This window comes from Colletotrichum lupini, chromosome 2 (assembly GCF_023278565.1).
Source record: "Colletotrichum lupini chromosome 2, complete sequence".
In the NCBI taxonomy this organism is placed as follows: domain Eukaryota; kingdom Fungi; phylum Ascomycota; class Sordariomycetes; order Glomerellales; family Glomerellaceae; genus Colletotrichum; species Colletotrichum lupini.
Genome location: NC_064675.1, coordinates 1,550,053 through 1,561,186, shown reverse-complemented (window position 1 = coordinate 1,561,186; position 11,134 = coordinate 1,550,053). Strand labels below are relative to the sequence as shown.

The 11,134-nt window shown below is 51.1% G+C and overlaps 7 protein-coding genes across 7 annotated transcripts; 1 reads left to right on the top strand and 6 right to left on the bottom strand.

Moving 5' to 3' along the window:
- Positions 1-113: 113 nt before the first annotated feature.
- CLUP02_02842 (F-box domain-containing protein) lies at positions 114-1,499 on the bottom strand (the record flags this gene model as incomplete). The annotated part of the gene is made up of 2 exons (XM_049281870.1): positions 114-141; positions 460-1,499. The coding sequence occupies 2 exons, from the start codon at positions 1,497-1,499 to the stop codon at positions 114-116; spliced, it is 1,068 nt and encodes a 355-aa protein (XP_049139013.1).
- A 1,131-nt stretch (positions 1,500-2,630) lies between these two features.
- Positions 2,631-3,918, bottom strand: CLUP02_02841 (uncharacterized protein; the record flags this gene model as incomplete). Its single annotated transcript, XM_049281869.1, has 2 exons — positions 2,631-3,003; positions 3,149-3,918. 2 exons carry the CDS (start codon positions 3,916-3,918, stop codon positions 2,631-2,633), a joined length of 1,143 nt encoding a protein of 380 aa, XP_049139012.1.
- Positions 3,919-4,378: 460 nt separating this feature from the next.
- Positions 4,379-5,079, bottom strand: CLUP02_02840 (uncharacterized protein; the record flags this gene model as incomplete). The annotated part of the gene is made up of 5 exons (XM_049281868.1): positions 4,379-4,511; positions 4,635-4,651; positions 4,720-4,791; positions 4,879-5,018; positions 5,055-5,079. 5 exons carry the CDS (start codon positions 5,077-5,079, stop codon positions 4,379-4,381), a joined length of 387 nt encoding a protein of 128 aa, XP_049139011.1.
- A 313-nt stretch (positions 5,080-5,392) lies between these two features.
- CLUP02_02839 (alkaline phytoceramidase) lies at positions 5,393-6,454 on the top strand (the record flags this gene model as incomplete). Its single annotated transcript, XM_049281867.1, has 4 exons — positions 5,393-5,478; positions 5,542-5,615; positions 5,674-6,319; positions 6,400-6,454. The coding sequence occupies 4 exons, from the start codon at positions 5,393-5,395 to the stop codon at positions 6,452-6,454; spliced, it is 861 nt and encodes a 286-aa protein (XP_049139010.1).
- Positions 6,455-6,579: 125 nt separating this feature from the next.
- Positions 6,580-6,812, bottom strand: CLUP02_02838 (uncharacterized protein; the record flags this gene model as incomplete). Its single annotated transcript, XM_049281866.1, has 2 exons — positions 6,580-6,686; positions 6,758-6,812. 2 exons carry the CDS (start codon positions 6,810-6,812, stop codon positions 6,580-6,582), a joined length of 162 nt encoding a protein of 53 aa, XP_049139009.1.
- Positions 6,813-8,185: 1,373 nt separating this feature from the next.
- CLUP02_02837 (glycosyltransferase family 2) lies at positions 8,186-9,672 on the bottom strand (the record flags this gene model as incomplete). Its single annotated transcript, XM_049281865.1, has 5 exons — positions 8,186-8,369; positions 8,429-8,539; positions 8,615-9,046; positions 9,129-9,575; positions 9,644-9,672. The coding sequence occupies 5 exons, from the start codon at positions 9,670-9,672 to the stop codon at positions 8,186-8,188; spliced, it is 1,203 nt and encodes a 400-aa protein (XP_049139008.1).
- An 879-nt stretch (positions 9,673-10,551) lies between these two features.
- Positions 10,552-11,121, bottom strand: CLUP02_02836 (uncharacterized protein; the record flags this gene model as incomplete). Its single annotated transcript, XM_049281864.1, has 1 exon — positions 10,552-11,121. One exon carries the CDS (start codon positions 11,119-11,121, stop codon positions 10,552-10,554), a length of 570 nt encoding a protein of 189 aa, XP_049139007.1.
- Between the last annotated feature and the right edge of the window lie 13 nt (positions 11,122-11,134).

The following is an 11,134-nucleotide window of genomic DNA, read 5'->3' as shown; positions in this document are numbered from 1 at the left end:
GGTACCTTACTCAGGCATGGAAATGTGTGCGACATTGCTACCACAGATATGTATGTCTGTTTGCCGGTATGAATAAAGAAGTACAATGCATGATGGGAATACAGAAACAATACTTAGAAACTGCTGCGCGAGTCCTGATCGCTGTTTGAAAGAGAACAATAGTACACTGCTATGCCAGAAACAGATCCGAGTGCCTTCCCTCTTCATCAGCCTTCATGGTCGCGTTTCGAAAAGAATGAGGGAATGTAGCGCAAGCCAGGTATGTGTACAAGAGGATTACTAGAAACTTATAATGTGAACAGTGAAACGAATGAAGATACATCAGAGACCTATGGTCTTCAGAGAGAAAGTATGTGACGCAACTATTCACATCAACAGAAAACAATACAGACAACCCGTCAGACGTCATCAAACATAGGCTATTCAACCTCCATCAACTTCCAATGCCAAACAACATACCGCGGATGAAAGTGAGGAAACTCCACAGCCTCCCCCCACGTATGCTCCATCTCAAACTTTACCTCGCGATGCTCCTCGCACCGGAAAGCAGCATCAAAAACGCCCACATCCGACGGGTCCTGCGGGTGATTCGGGAGAGACGTATCGTCTGCGTGCATCAACTCCACGACGACGCTCGTCCGCGCCATCAACCTCTCAAACACATCCTTGACGTGCGAAAAGGCAAAGTGCGTCGTCGGCTTGCCCCAGAGGACCCTGAACCAGAGTGAGTGCCGCCCGTGGTGTCCCGCCGCGTGCTGAACGATGTCGTAGAGCTCTCCCATTCGCACACCGGTGCATGGTGCTTGTTCTGATCCCGCAGCATTGAAGGGAGATGCTGAGGGGGGCACCGGCTGCTGGATCAGGGAACCCGCGACCTTTTGCTCTTCCAGCGCGAGGCTGCAGACGTCGAAGCGCATGTATCCCAACGACGACGGCGGCGGCTGCGAGACGAGCATGCGGCGCCAACTTGCGCCGCGGCGCGTGAACCGCCTCCTAGCTTCGTCTTGATATCGTGCTGCCTCTTCGTCGAGCTCGGCCGGCTTGACCTGGCTCCAGCCGCCCCAGTATTCTTGGACCGTCTGGATCGGTTCCGGGGTTTTGGACCAGGGGAGCTCGTAAAAGGAGTTGGCCCGGCGCTGGCACGAGTACGTCGGTCCAAAGTCGAAGAAGCATTTGTCAAATTTCTCTGCTAGGAGGGGGTTGATTAAGCGGTCACCGGTCGTGTGGGATGGCATGGCGCCTTGCTCCGGTATGCTCGGGAACACACCGTCCTCGAGGCCGTGGATCACAGCCCGTGAGATATCCATAGGGACTGGCTTGAAGAACAACGCCTGCTGGACGGCTGGTGATCCATCCATGAAGGCCTTCCATGTCCTGTTCACCCGCGACGCTGAGACCAGCAGCGTCCTCATGTCGACTTGCACTAATATGGACTCCAGGAGCTCCGGGATGGCGAGGACCGTCTCCACGGCACGGAGGAACGGCTGGTTTTCTGACATGGTGGCTTCCCTTTTCTTCTTCTTTTCTCTTTCTTCACAAAAAGCTCGGGATGAACTGGTGAAGAAATGCACGCTAGACGGGTATGAAGAAGATGAGGAGAACACCCGCGCTTGGCTAACTTGCCGGCTCGCGCGGGGTTGTCGCTCTCGAGCCTCCCCTCGTCGCCGCGGGTAAGAAGAACCGTGTAAATCGATTGGAGATGATGACTAAGCCTTATCGACTACATATGATGATGCATGTGATGCTGCGTTGGAGTACGTTAGTCTTGGGACTAACCCATCTCACCAAGCTAGCGTACCACTCAGGCGGAAATATTCTTTGTTGTTCTTGAGGCAATCTCGATTCATGAACATTAGGCGAGTCAAGATAAGCCTGCGCGCAAAAGGGCCATGTTATCCGTTTGACACATCTGAATAAGTACCGAAAAATACGAAATCGCAATACCTCGGACTTGTCTTTCATGACAAAAGTCGGAAGCTTAATGACCAGAACAGATTGAAATGGCGACGAACATGGTTTAATGCCACGTCTCGCCGTGGGGATTACATCATGGCTACAAAAAATAGTATGAGGATGCACAATGTCTTCAAGGAGGAGGCATTTCTGTGGCAGGTAATTCCATATTCCATTGATGACTGAGTTGAACTTCCTCCTCCTTTAAGACTACCAGAGATGATACAGTACCCGACTTTTTACATAACTTTGCCAGCTTCCATCCCAGATCACAGCCTTGCTAGGCCCTTCGATTCCTAACAGGTGCTCCACTACTCCTATCTGGGTCGCTATATTGCGAGTGACTTTGAGTGAAACCTCGCCCCTCCAGCCTCGAGCCCCAAGATTCACGTTTCTATCGTCAAGTTGGAAGGCGAAAAACACTGTGAATATCGTAGGAGTACTTGAATGTGCGTTTCTTCTTATTCTTCCCCCGGACCTATGAGCGAAGTCTGAGGCTACCGAGATTATTTAAGACAGTGCTGTCGACTATTCAGCTGTGCCCGACAAGTTATTAAGCAATGCAATCCTTGGATCATCCTCTTTACTCCACATTCCCCCGCACCCATGGCTCACATCTGCATTCTGTCATGCCAGTTGAACACCAGACTGATTTGTATTCATCATCCCAAAAGGGCTCAGCTGTTGACGCCGCGGAAAGGGGTGCTGGATGAGATTACTGAGAAAAAGTCGTACTTTTCCAAGCGTTCTTGGTCCCAAAACACGTATGCCCGCTCCCTGAGGCCTTCCAATCCGATTTCCATCACATGATGAGGCGCGATACAGTCTAGCGCCTTTCGAGGTCCTTCATCACCGTCGATGTCCGATAAGTTCGGCTCTTGCCATGATGCATCCAGCTTGGTGTTATGCCGAGCCTCGCTCTTATGAACATTATGCAGCAGCCGGAGTTCCAGGTACAAATAAGATAGGAACATACGTGGTTTGCTGTATAGGAGATCACTCTTCTCAACGTATGACTTCTTTTCGAGACTTCGAAGGTATACCAAGCCTCTGCAAAGCTATTCGAGCATCAGTAGAGCGTAAGAAACAAGGGGTAACCAAAGCAAGATGCGTAGACCCTCACCCATTCACCTGATTGACAGTCAGCTTTGGAACAAGCAATGTATATAATTCAGGCTTGCCTGTGTTGATGTACCGATGCTCGATAACTTCGTTGGCTAAAGCTCCTGCTGCAGCTGCCACGAATCGATCGCTCAGATACTCCATCGCTGCACCTAGCTGCTCGACCTCCCAGAGTGCAAGATCAGCCAGCATGCATGTTTCAAGGTTCAATCGGCCTCTGTTCTTGAACCGAACTCCTGACTCTAATGACACATCCCCTTGAGTCATATGGACATTCCTAGCTTCGTCAGAACCGTACATGGTGAAGAGGCCATGATAAAGCTCCACTCGATAAAAGCACCGGCAGAAGCGGAGCCACTCTTTCTGGGATAGATCCAGGTGACTCGGCATCGACTTCGTGGACGTCGTGTCGTTCAATGTGTCCGAGACGGCGGTCCAGGCTTTTTCGGCAAAATGGGATGCGAATTCGGCAATGAGCTCGTGGGCTGCTTCCATAGCCAACAGGTGAGGAAGCGAGAATGTCTGGAAACATCTTGTCGATGCAACAGCGCCTTCAAATGTGGAGCTGAAGATCAACGTATCTGCATCCTCAGGTGTCAAGTTGAGGGCATTGAACGTAAGTGCAAATTTACGAGTTCGCGGTGCATAGATCAATGCGACTGCATATGGTAGCAGCTGCGTGGGTATCTGTTTCCGAACGATTTGCTGGGCGAGACGAGGCCGTTGCGTGTATGCATTGTAGAACAACCGACAAGACAGCAGAGGAGCTTTAAGGTCCTGTATCTTGTCGAGCTGGCCAAGAATTTCCACGACAATCTCGCATGGTAAGTTGGTAATCCTCATGATATACGCAGCGTAGTTCCGAAGGTCAACTTATGCCGTATGATTGCTGGTACGAGACCGTTGACGAGGGCGAAAACCTCTGGGCATGTGAGGGAGTGGCAAAGCTTGCAGGTTTGCCTCACGCGGCGAAGGCCAGAAGGGCGTGAGAAAGTTCGATCCTTTCGTTGGGAAGGAGTAAAAGGAGTGATTGGCCAAGGGGTAAAAGTCGCCAAGCGGCAGGAGGTAGGTAACATCTTGAGGTACCTTACCTACCTAGATACCTACCTTAAGTAGCTAAGTAAGGAAGGCGAGAGGTACAATTCGTAGTTGTCAGGGAAGCTAGCTAGGTACCTTAGCTAGGTATCTTACCTAAGGTATCTCTCTTCTCAAAGTGTCTTAGGTAGGTGCGTGAAGGTTCGGCTCTTATGGGGAAGGAACTGAGAGGGAACCTACTAAGAAGGTGAAGTTGGAGCGGACACTGTCACACACCCAAAACTCTGGGTGCCTTAGGAGGACCAGAAGCGGCTGATCGACCCTGATTACCCATGCTCTTTTCCAGGCCCGCGATGCATTCCGCATATATGGTAGTACCGTAGCCTGACATTGAAGAAGGCCTTCATATCAAGTCGCCCTCATCAGAATGGAAGGCCCACTCGTAAGCTGTCACCGGAAGTCAGAACCAGAAAGTGGCAACCGTTGAATGCTGGGCAAAAACTTAAGAACCCTCAATCACTCACGAAGCGGAGTCGGAAAACTTGATTGAAAGTACAAAGAAGTAAGAACAGATTCAAAACGAGCCGCGAGAAGAAGATATCAACTCACGATAGAAAACTCTAGGAACCCGCACACGCGCAGGAGTCCTTCACAGAACTCGTTTTTGTTCAACACACTCGACTACCAACTGAGGCGCCATTGAGATTTCCCCTGTCTCGGGCCTGTCTCGGGGCTGCTAGTCTTCTGAAAGAGAACTGTCAGACGTACCTTAATGAAAGAGAAAATGTTGTTGACTCCAGGGGAGTAGACGGTGGAGCCGAGACCCGCACCCGCCCCGGCTCCGGGTCTCCGCGGGTATGCGGACCGACCCCAGAAAGTGGACCCAACGGCGCATCGGGTGAGGCGCTCTGCAGGTTACGTGATCCACATCGCAGTCGTGTTACTTTCCCATTCCTCCCAAGGCTCCATTTCTTTTTTCTCGCTTCGGATCGCTGGCAACTTCCCCTGAGCTTTAAATGAAGGATCGGACGAACGACTGAAGAAAAGTAGTGCGGAATTGTGACGTGCTGACGCTTCCAAACCCAACTTGAGATCTTCTCTAAAGAACTGCAACGATTTCAAGCTCCGCAATTGGCTGCTACCACTCTGGGTAATCGATAGTTTTTTAGCACGAGGGAAATCTCAGTCGCGTCAAAATCACGCGCTTTTCTTACTCCGCCAGCACAGCCAACGTAGCTTCCAGCAGTAGGATCGACAATCCACGAGGAAAGGTGTCGCCGAAATGAGTCACAAGCATCAGACCCTCCGCTTCGCGAGCGACGCAACGGCGGGCAATGGTATCTGGGGCTATCCAACAAGCAAGGCAAAGTGAGCAAGGCTCCAAGATACCGAGTCGTCGTGATCACATGCTGACGTAGCACGTCTTTTCAGCTTCTGCGAAGAAGACTACATCTTCACGCGCTACATCGCAGAGTTCATCAATTGCTTATCCAATGCCACGTACAGTAAATGACAGCCCTGCCACATCCATCCCTGTGCTCATCATGCTGAACCCTTCAACAGTCTACCTCGCCCTGAAGTACCCCAGGGCCAACTCCAAGGCCGCGGTGCCATGGTACCGAACCCTCGACATCCAATCCATCGGCCTCCTCGCTGTCGGTATCTTCTCTGGCGTTTTCCACGGCACCATGCACCAGGAGACGCAGCTCCTCGATGACCTCTCTATGCTGGTCCTCGCCGGCTCGCTCGTACAGCCCCTGTACGCCTTCCGCCAGTCGCGCGCCGTGGGGGCCGCGATCACCACCATCCTCTGGCTCGGCATCGCCACCATGGCCGTCATCTACGTCCGCTCGGGAGACATCGCCATCCACGTCGCGACCTTTACCGGGCTGTTGACATTTGTCTGGCCGCGCACGCTGTTCATCGTCTACTGGACTGGTCGTTACTCGAAAGAGCAGCAGAAGAGACTGATGAAACAGTTCTGGAAGGCTTGTATCATTTTGATCGTGGGGTTCACGTTGTGGCATATCGACTTGGAGTACTGCGCTGAGCTGAGAGCCGCAAGGAAGAGCCTTGGATTGCCTGCCGCGTGGCTGTTGGAACTACATGGATGGTGGCACATCTTCACCGCTCTGGGCGCGAGCTGGTACATGAGGTTGATTCGGGAGCTGACCTCAGTCGAACAGGCTGAGACCGGGAAGAAGGCGCAGTGAATACTAGCGTGGCGAACTTCCCGCATCACTTCCTTCGACCCCAGCACCAATCCTCCATCATGCAATGCGGCTTGAGTTACGCCCGTGGGTGGAAGCATCCCCCAATCAGCCTGGAAAGGTGTCAATATTGATAGACATCATACAGAACTTAGCGTGTAGAGGGCAGCGTTTGAAAGTCAGGACATCAGTCTATTGGAATCAAACAAAAGATAATTCTTCTCAACCCAGAGCATGACTGCTAAAGGATCTAAAACATCTAGCTCTTGCATTCCTCCCTGAAAACACACTGGAAGCCATCCGCTGCGCAACAAAAGTTGGGTGGTTTGCACACTCCCTTGTTTCCTTGTGCGTCATCGCAAGCGACTTTTGAGGAGCAACATGTCAGCAACGGTCCGTCCAAGTCCATGGTAACGCAAGGTGTGGCTTCAACTTACACGTGAGGGAGAGAAGTCCCGCTAGAATGACAAGTGCGCTTTGTTTGAACTGCATTGTGGCTGATGGAGAAAATGGTGTAAAGACTTGCTATAGTAGAGAGTTTAGTTATTTGACACTGGTGGTTGTACTTCCAAAATCAAGTCCTAGATGAATGAGTCCATGCTTTTATACTGTCACAAAGGCCAGCAATTCGAAATTTGCAGGACCAAGCCGAGTTTACCGAAGTTATCGTCTTGTCGGTATCGCCGGCGTACGCGTATAAGGACGAAGCCAAAGTCCCACACAATGCGACTCGCCTAGATGAAAGCTCGCCAGGACGGTGGAGCTGAGTTTCAAGGCACAAGCGAGTATGAACTGCAAACTAATCGATAGCATGTTCTTCCTATTCATAAGAACCGCCAGACTCCGCGTTTCAGCCCCCAGTAAGGCTGATGTACCAAGTGGCTGGGTTCGATCAGCTGAGTCCCGTGAGCGCGCAGGTTTTCATGCAGCAGTGTCAGAAAGGCCGGGGTCCCTGACTCTTTGCACCAAAGCATTAGACATTGACAGCCGCCCCCGATGGTAACAATACAGTAAAGTCGTGCTGTCAATGAGGTTGATGAAATCACTGCATAACGTGGTCATGCTCCTGGTTAAGCTCCAAACACAAAATGGTGGGAAAACTCCCGGATATTCGATTGAACATATCTAATCGAAAATCAGGTATGGACCGTTGACCCATCGTAGGTCCACGGTCAGCAATAAGGTTTGGCTTCGCGTGCGGTAAAAGTGCTTTCGCAGCTGACAAAGACGGCGAGATAAGTTTCAGATATCTCCGCGTATAGGGCTGATCCAGAACCATATGGCTTCTCGAACGGTAGTGGTAAACTCTATTCTATTCTTGGACTTGCCCAAGATCCTAGGAACACACCAGATACTAGGATGAGCTCTATACTAGTTACATGACAACTGAGAGAGACCTGCAATGCCGACAGACCTGCTACCCTCATAGGACTCGTTGTGGAGTCAAGGAAACCGATCGATGTGACGCGGAGTCTTCTTTTCTGCGCTGTATGTTGCGTACTTTGAGTATCACTCGGTGGGTAATGTTACATGTCAACACGATCGATGCAATCTATGTAAGGATCATACCGTCTTTTGCAGATACCTATGCCTACATTATTCACCATGATGTCGACCCTGCACCATGCATTCTGCTCGCAGCGTCTGTATGTATTGTCGCCGAAAGCGTTTTGTCTACCGGTCTATGGATGGCCTTTGTCTCGAGCTCCAGTGTTTCTCGTGAGAGACCTATCTTTTTAACCCCGAAACCCCAATTGTCAAGAAAGTGTCCCCTAGCCTTAGGGTTGAAAGAAGTCTTGTAGCCATGAAATGTTTCGCTATCGCCTCAGCAACTACGATCCTCGTCGTGGCTAATTTGCCTTCGTTCAGGTGTCACGGGTGCCCCAGGCCTCGGTGCTCAGAGTGAGCCAAGCGTAGACGTCGAGAATGGGATGAGCGTTGTCCAGGAGGAAGCAGGCCCACATCTGGCGAGAAGTGAAGGGGAAGCGACGCGCAAAGGCGTTGTAGGTGCGGAACCAGCCCCAGATGTAGTAGCCCGCAACGAAGTAGCTGTCAGAGACAAGGTCAGTCATAGTCTATCAGAATAGGTCAGAGGGAGAAGAACCTACGCAATGGGAGACTTCTTGGCAAGGCACATCAAGAAGGCGATGATATGAACCCAGGCGATGACAGGGCGAAGAAGACGCTCAATGATCTTGCGAGCCATGTAGGGGTGCTTCCTATTTGATTGTTAGCTTTTTGAAGCCTCATCTTGAAGAGAGCATGGGAAGGAAGTCAAGGTAGCGTCAACTTACTGCTTGATCTTGCGGATGCCAGGCTGGTAGATCACAGTCGTGAGGAAGGACTGGATGGCGTTGCGCTGCCAGCGGATCATCTGGTACAGCAGACCGGAGTCACGCATAACGAGGGTGGTAATCTCAGCCTGGGGGGCATTCTGAACAGCAATGTCCCAGCCCTCGGTCTGGAGCCAGCGAGTGAGGAAGACATCGTCGCCAGTGTTCATTAGCTGTCCATTCCATCTATCATTAGTGATGGCCTCCATGAAGCGAGGGTCCTGGGCAATATCGGTGCGGACCATCATGGTGCGACCGACCATGCACCAGCAGCCGCCATCAGCAGCGGAGCGAACGGCCTGGATATTGTTCTGGTTGTCGAGAGAGCGGAGGGAGGCAACCTCCCAGGGAGTGATGACGGCCGGGTTGCGGCGGTCAGAGCTGATGAGAGCGCTGTGAAAGTCAGCACAACGCCGCGAGAAGAATTAACTCTTTCAAAGGAAAGAACAGAGGGAAAGACAAGAGTTTCACATACCTCTGCTTGCCAGTGACACCGCCAACCTTGGGGTCCTCAAAACCAGCCAAGAGGTAGGGCAGCGTCTCCAGAGTGCCCCAGAAGGCATCATCGTCGACGAGGGCAAGAATCTTGCCCTGGGCCTCCTTGATGCCAACGACCATCTGATAACGCTTGCTGGCGTACTCGGCAGTCATAACGCTGATGCGATCATCGCCCTCAATGATGACGGGCTTGACCAAGTCATGGACACGCTGGAGGTCACGGTCAATGGTGACAATAATGATCTCCTTGGGCTTATTGGCAAGCCACAGACGAAGGCAGTCGGTGAACGTGTTGGGAGTATTGATAGTAGCGACGATGATGCTGACATCAGTGGTCTTGAAGCTGGGCTCCTGGGGAAGGGGAATGGGCTTGGCCTTCTGCATGAGCTTCTTGGTCAGAACCTCATCGTAGGCATACCAGGCCCTGTGGAAAAACAAGTCAGCCTGTCATTCTAATTTTCAATGTGAACGAGAGAGAAAGGAAAGACTTACCACATGGCACCAAGAATGTATTCAGACATTCCGAGTATCTTGGTTGCGTGTTGCTTGGTGTGTGAAAGGGTTTGTGTGATTAAAGAAGAAATAGCGCAGGTAGGATTTCCTTTGTCGCGAAGGACTGGGTTGATTGTTTGTGAGAGGAAGAGAGTTCCTGAGAGGGAAGTGAGAGGAAGGATTTTATCGAGGGAAGAAGGCCGTCAAAAGGAAGGCGCGCGTGAATATTCACTGGATTGATAGATGAATAAGATGAGTGGGTGGTGATCCACTTCAAAGAGGCCGAAGGTGAAGTTTGAGGGTGAAGTTCAGATTGTTGTCCCAATTTTGGAAGGTGCCAGCCTTCACCTTTGGAAGGAGCGGGACGGCAGGCCAGAGCAAATGTAGTCTGACTGTTTCTTCTGGTAAGAAGAGCTTCGAGGGCTCAAAGTCCCTAGGTGACTGCTGTTGTTTGGTGTTGATTGCCTGACCGATTATGTAGGGAATGGCAAGTCGAGTGTTGTTGGAGTATGTGACACTTATATGATGAGATTGTGATTTTGAGATCGACTGAACATTCTACTCAGGTATTTTATCATGACAATTCGTTGTGTCTGAGAGACCAGTAAACACGGAAAAGGCAAACGAGATGAACAAGACCAAACATCATTTCCTTTGCTGCTCAATTTCATCATAATGCACTTCAAGTCTTGCAAAGCAAATTTTTCTTTTCAACCTACAGAGTTGGTTGGCAATGTCAAGTCCTTTGGGACTGACGCGACATAGAGCCTTGTTGATGATGAATGGAACACTTATTCATACGCTCAAAGCTGTTTCGTTGTATTTCCAGTACACAGACCAATATCCACCCGCAACCTGTAAACATGAAAGCCAATTTTTGGTAGGCTATGTCCTCAATTATGCCTTCCTCAAGCGACCCGCATGCGAAAGGCCTGAGCCACAAGCGCCGCTTGCTCATCTCTCACCAACTCCCTCTGACGACGACGAACCCTCCTCCACTTCCATACAACAGCGGCTACAATAGGGATGAGAAAGACGCCAAAGACCTTGAGTCCATTCTCATTCATGTGGCGGCGACTCTCATGAAGCTCAGCCTCCTGCAGACCAAAAACGCCGCTCACCCATTTGCAAACGGTCTTGTCTCTCAGCTGCTGCGGAATGGCGAACATCTCGAACTCTTCCGCAGGATACACTGGGAGAAGTATCTGCATGAGCTGAATGAGGACTAGAAGTTCGGTGAAGGCGATGATGGCAACCTCGTCGGGCATGGGGATGACGGCGTCCGAGATATTAGCGCTGAGGCCGTAGAGGGTGATTACGAGATCGAGGGCGAGGAGACCAACGGCCAAGCACTCCCAGGTTCTTATAGTGTGATTGATAGGCCGTATGAGCTTGATCATGGCGGTTTCGCATTGCTCTAAGGTGCAGATGCCGTACCACGCGTCCCGAAGCGCGCTGCGGAGGAGGGTTTCTGTCATCTTCTCGCACCGT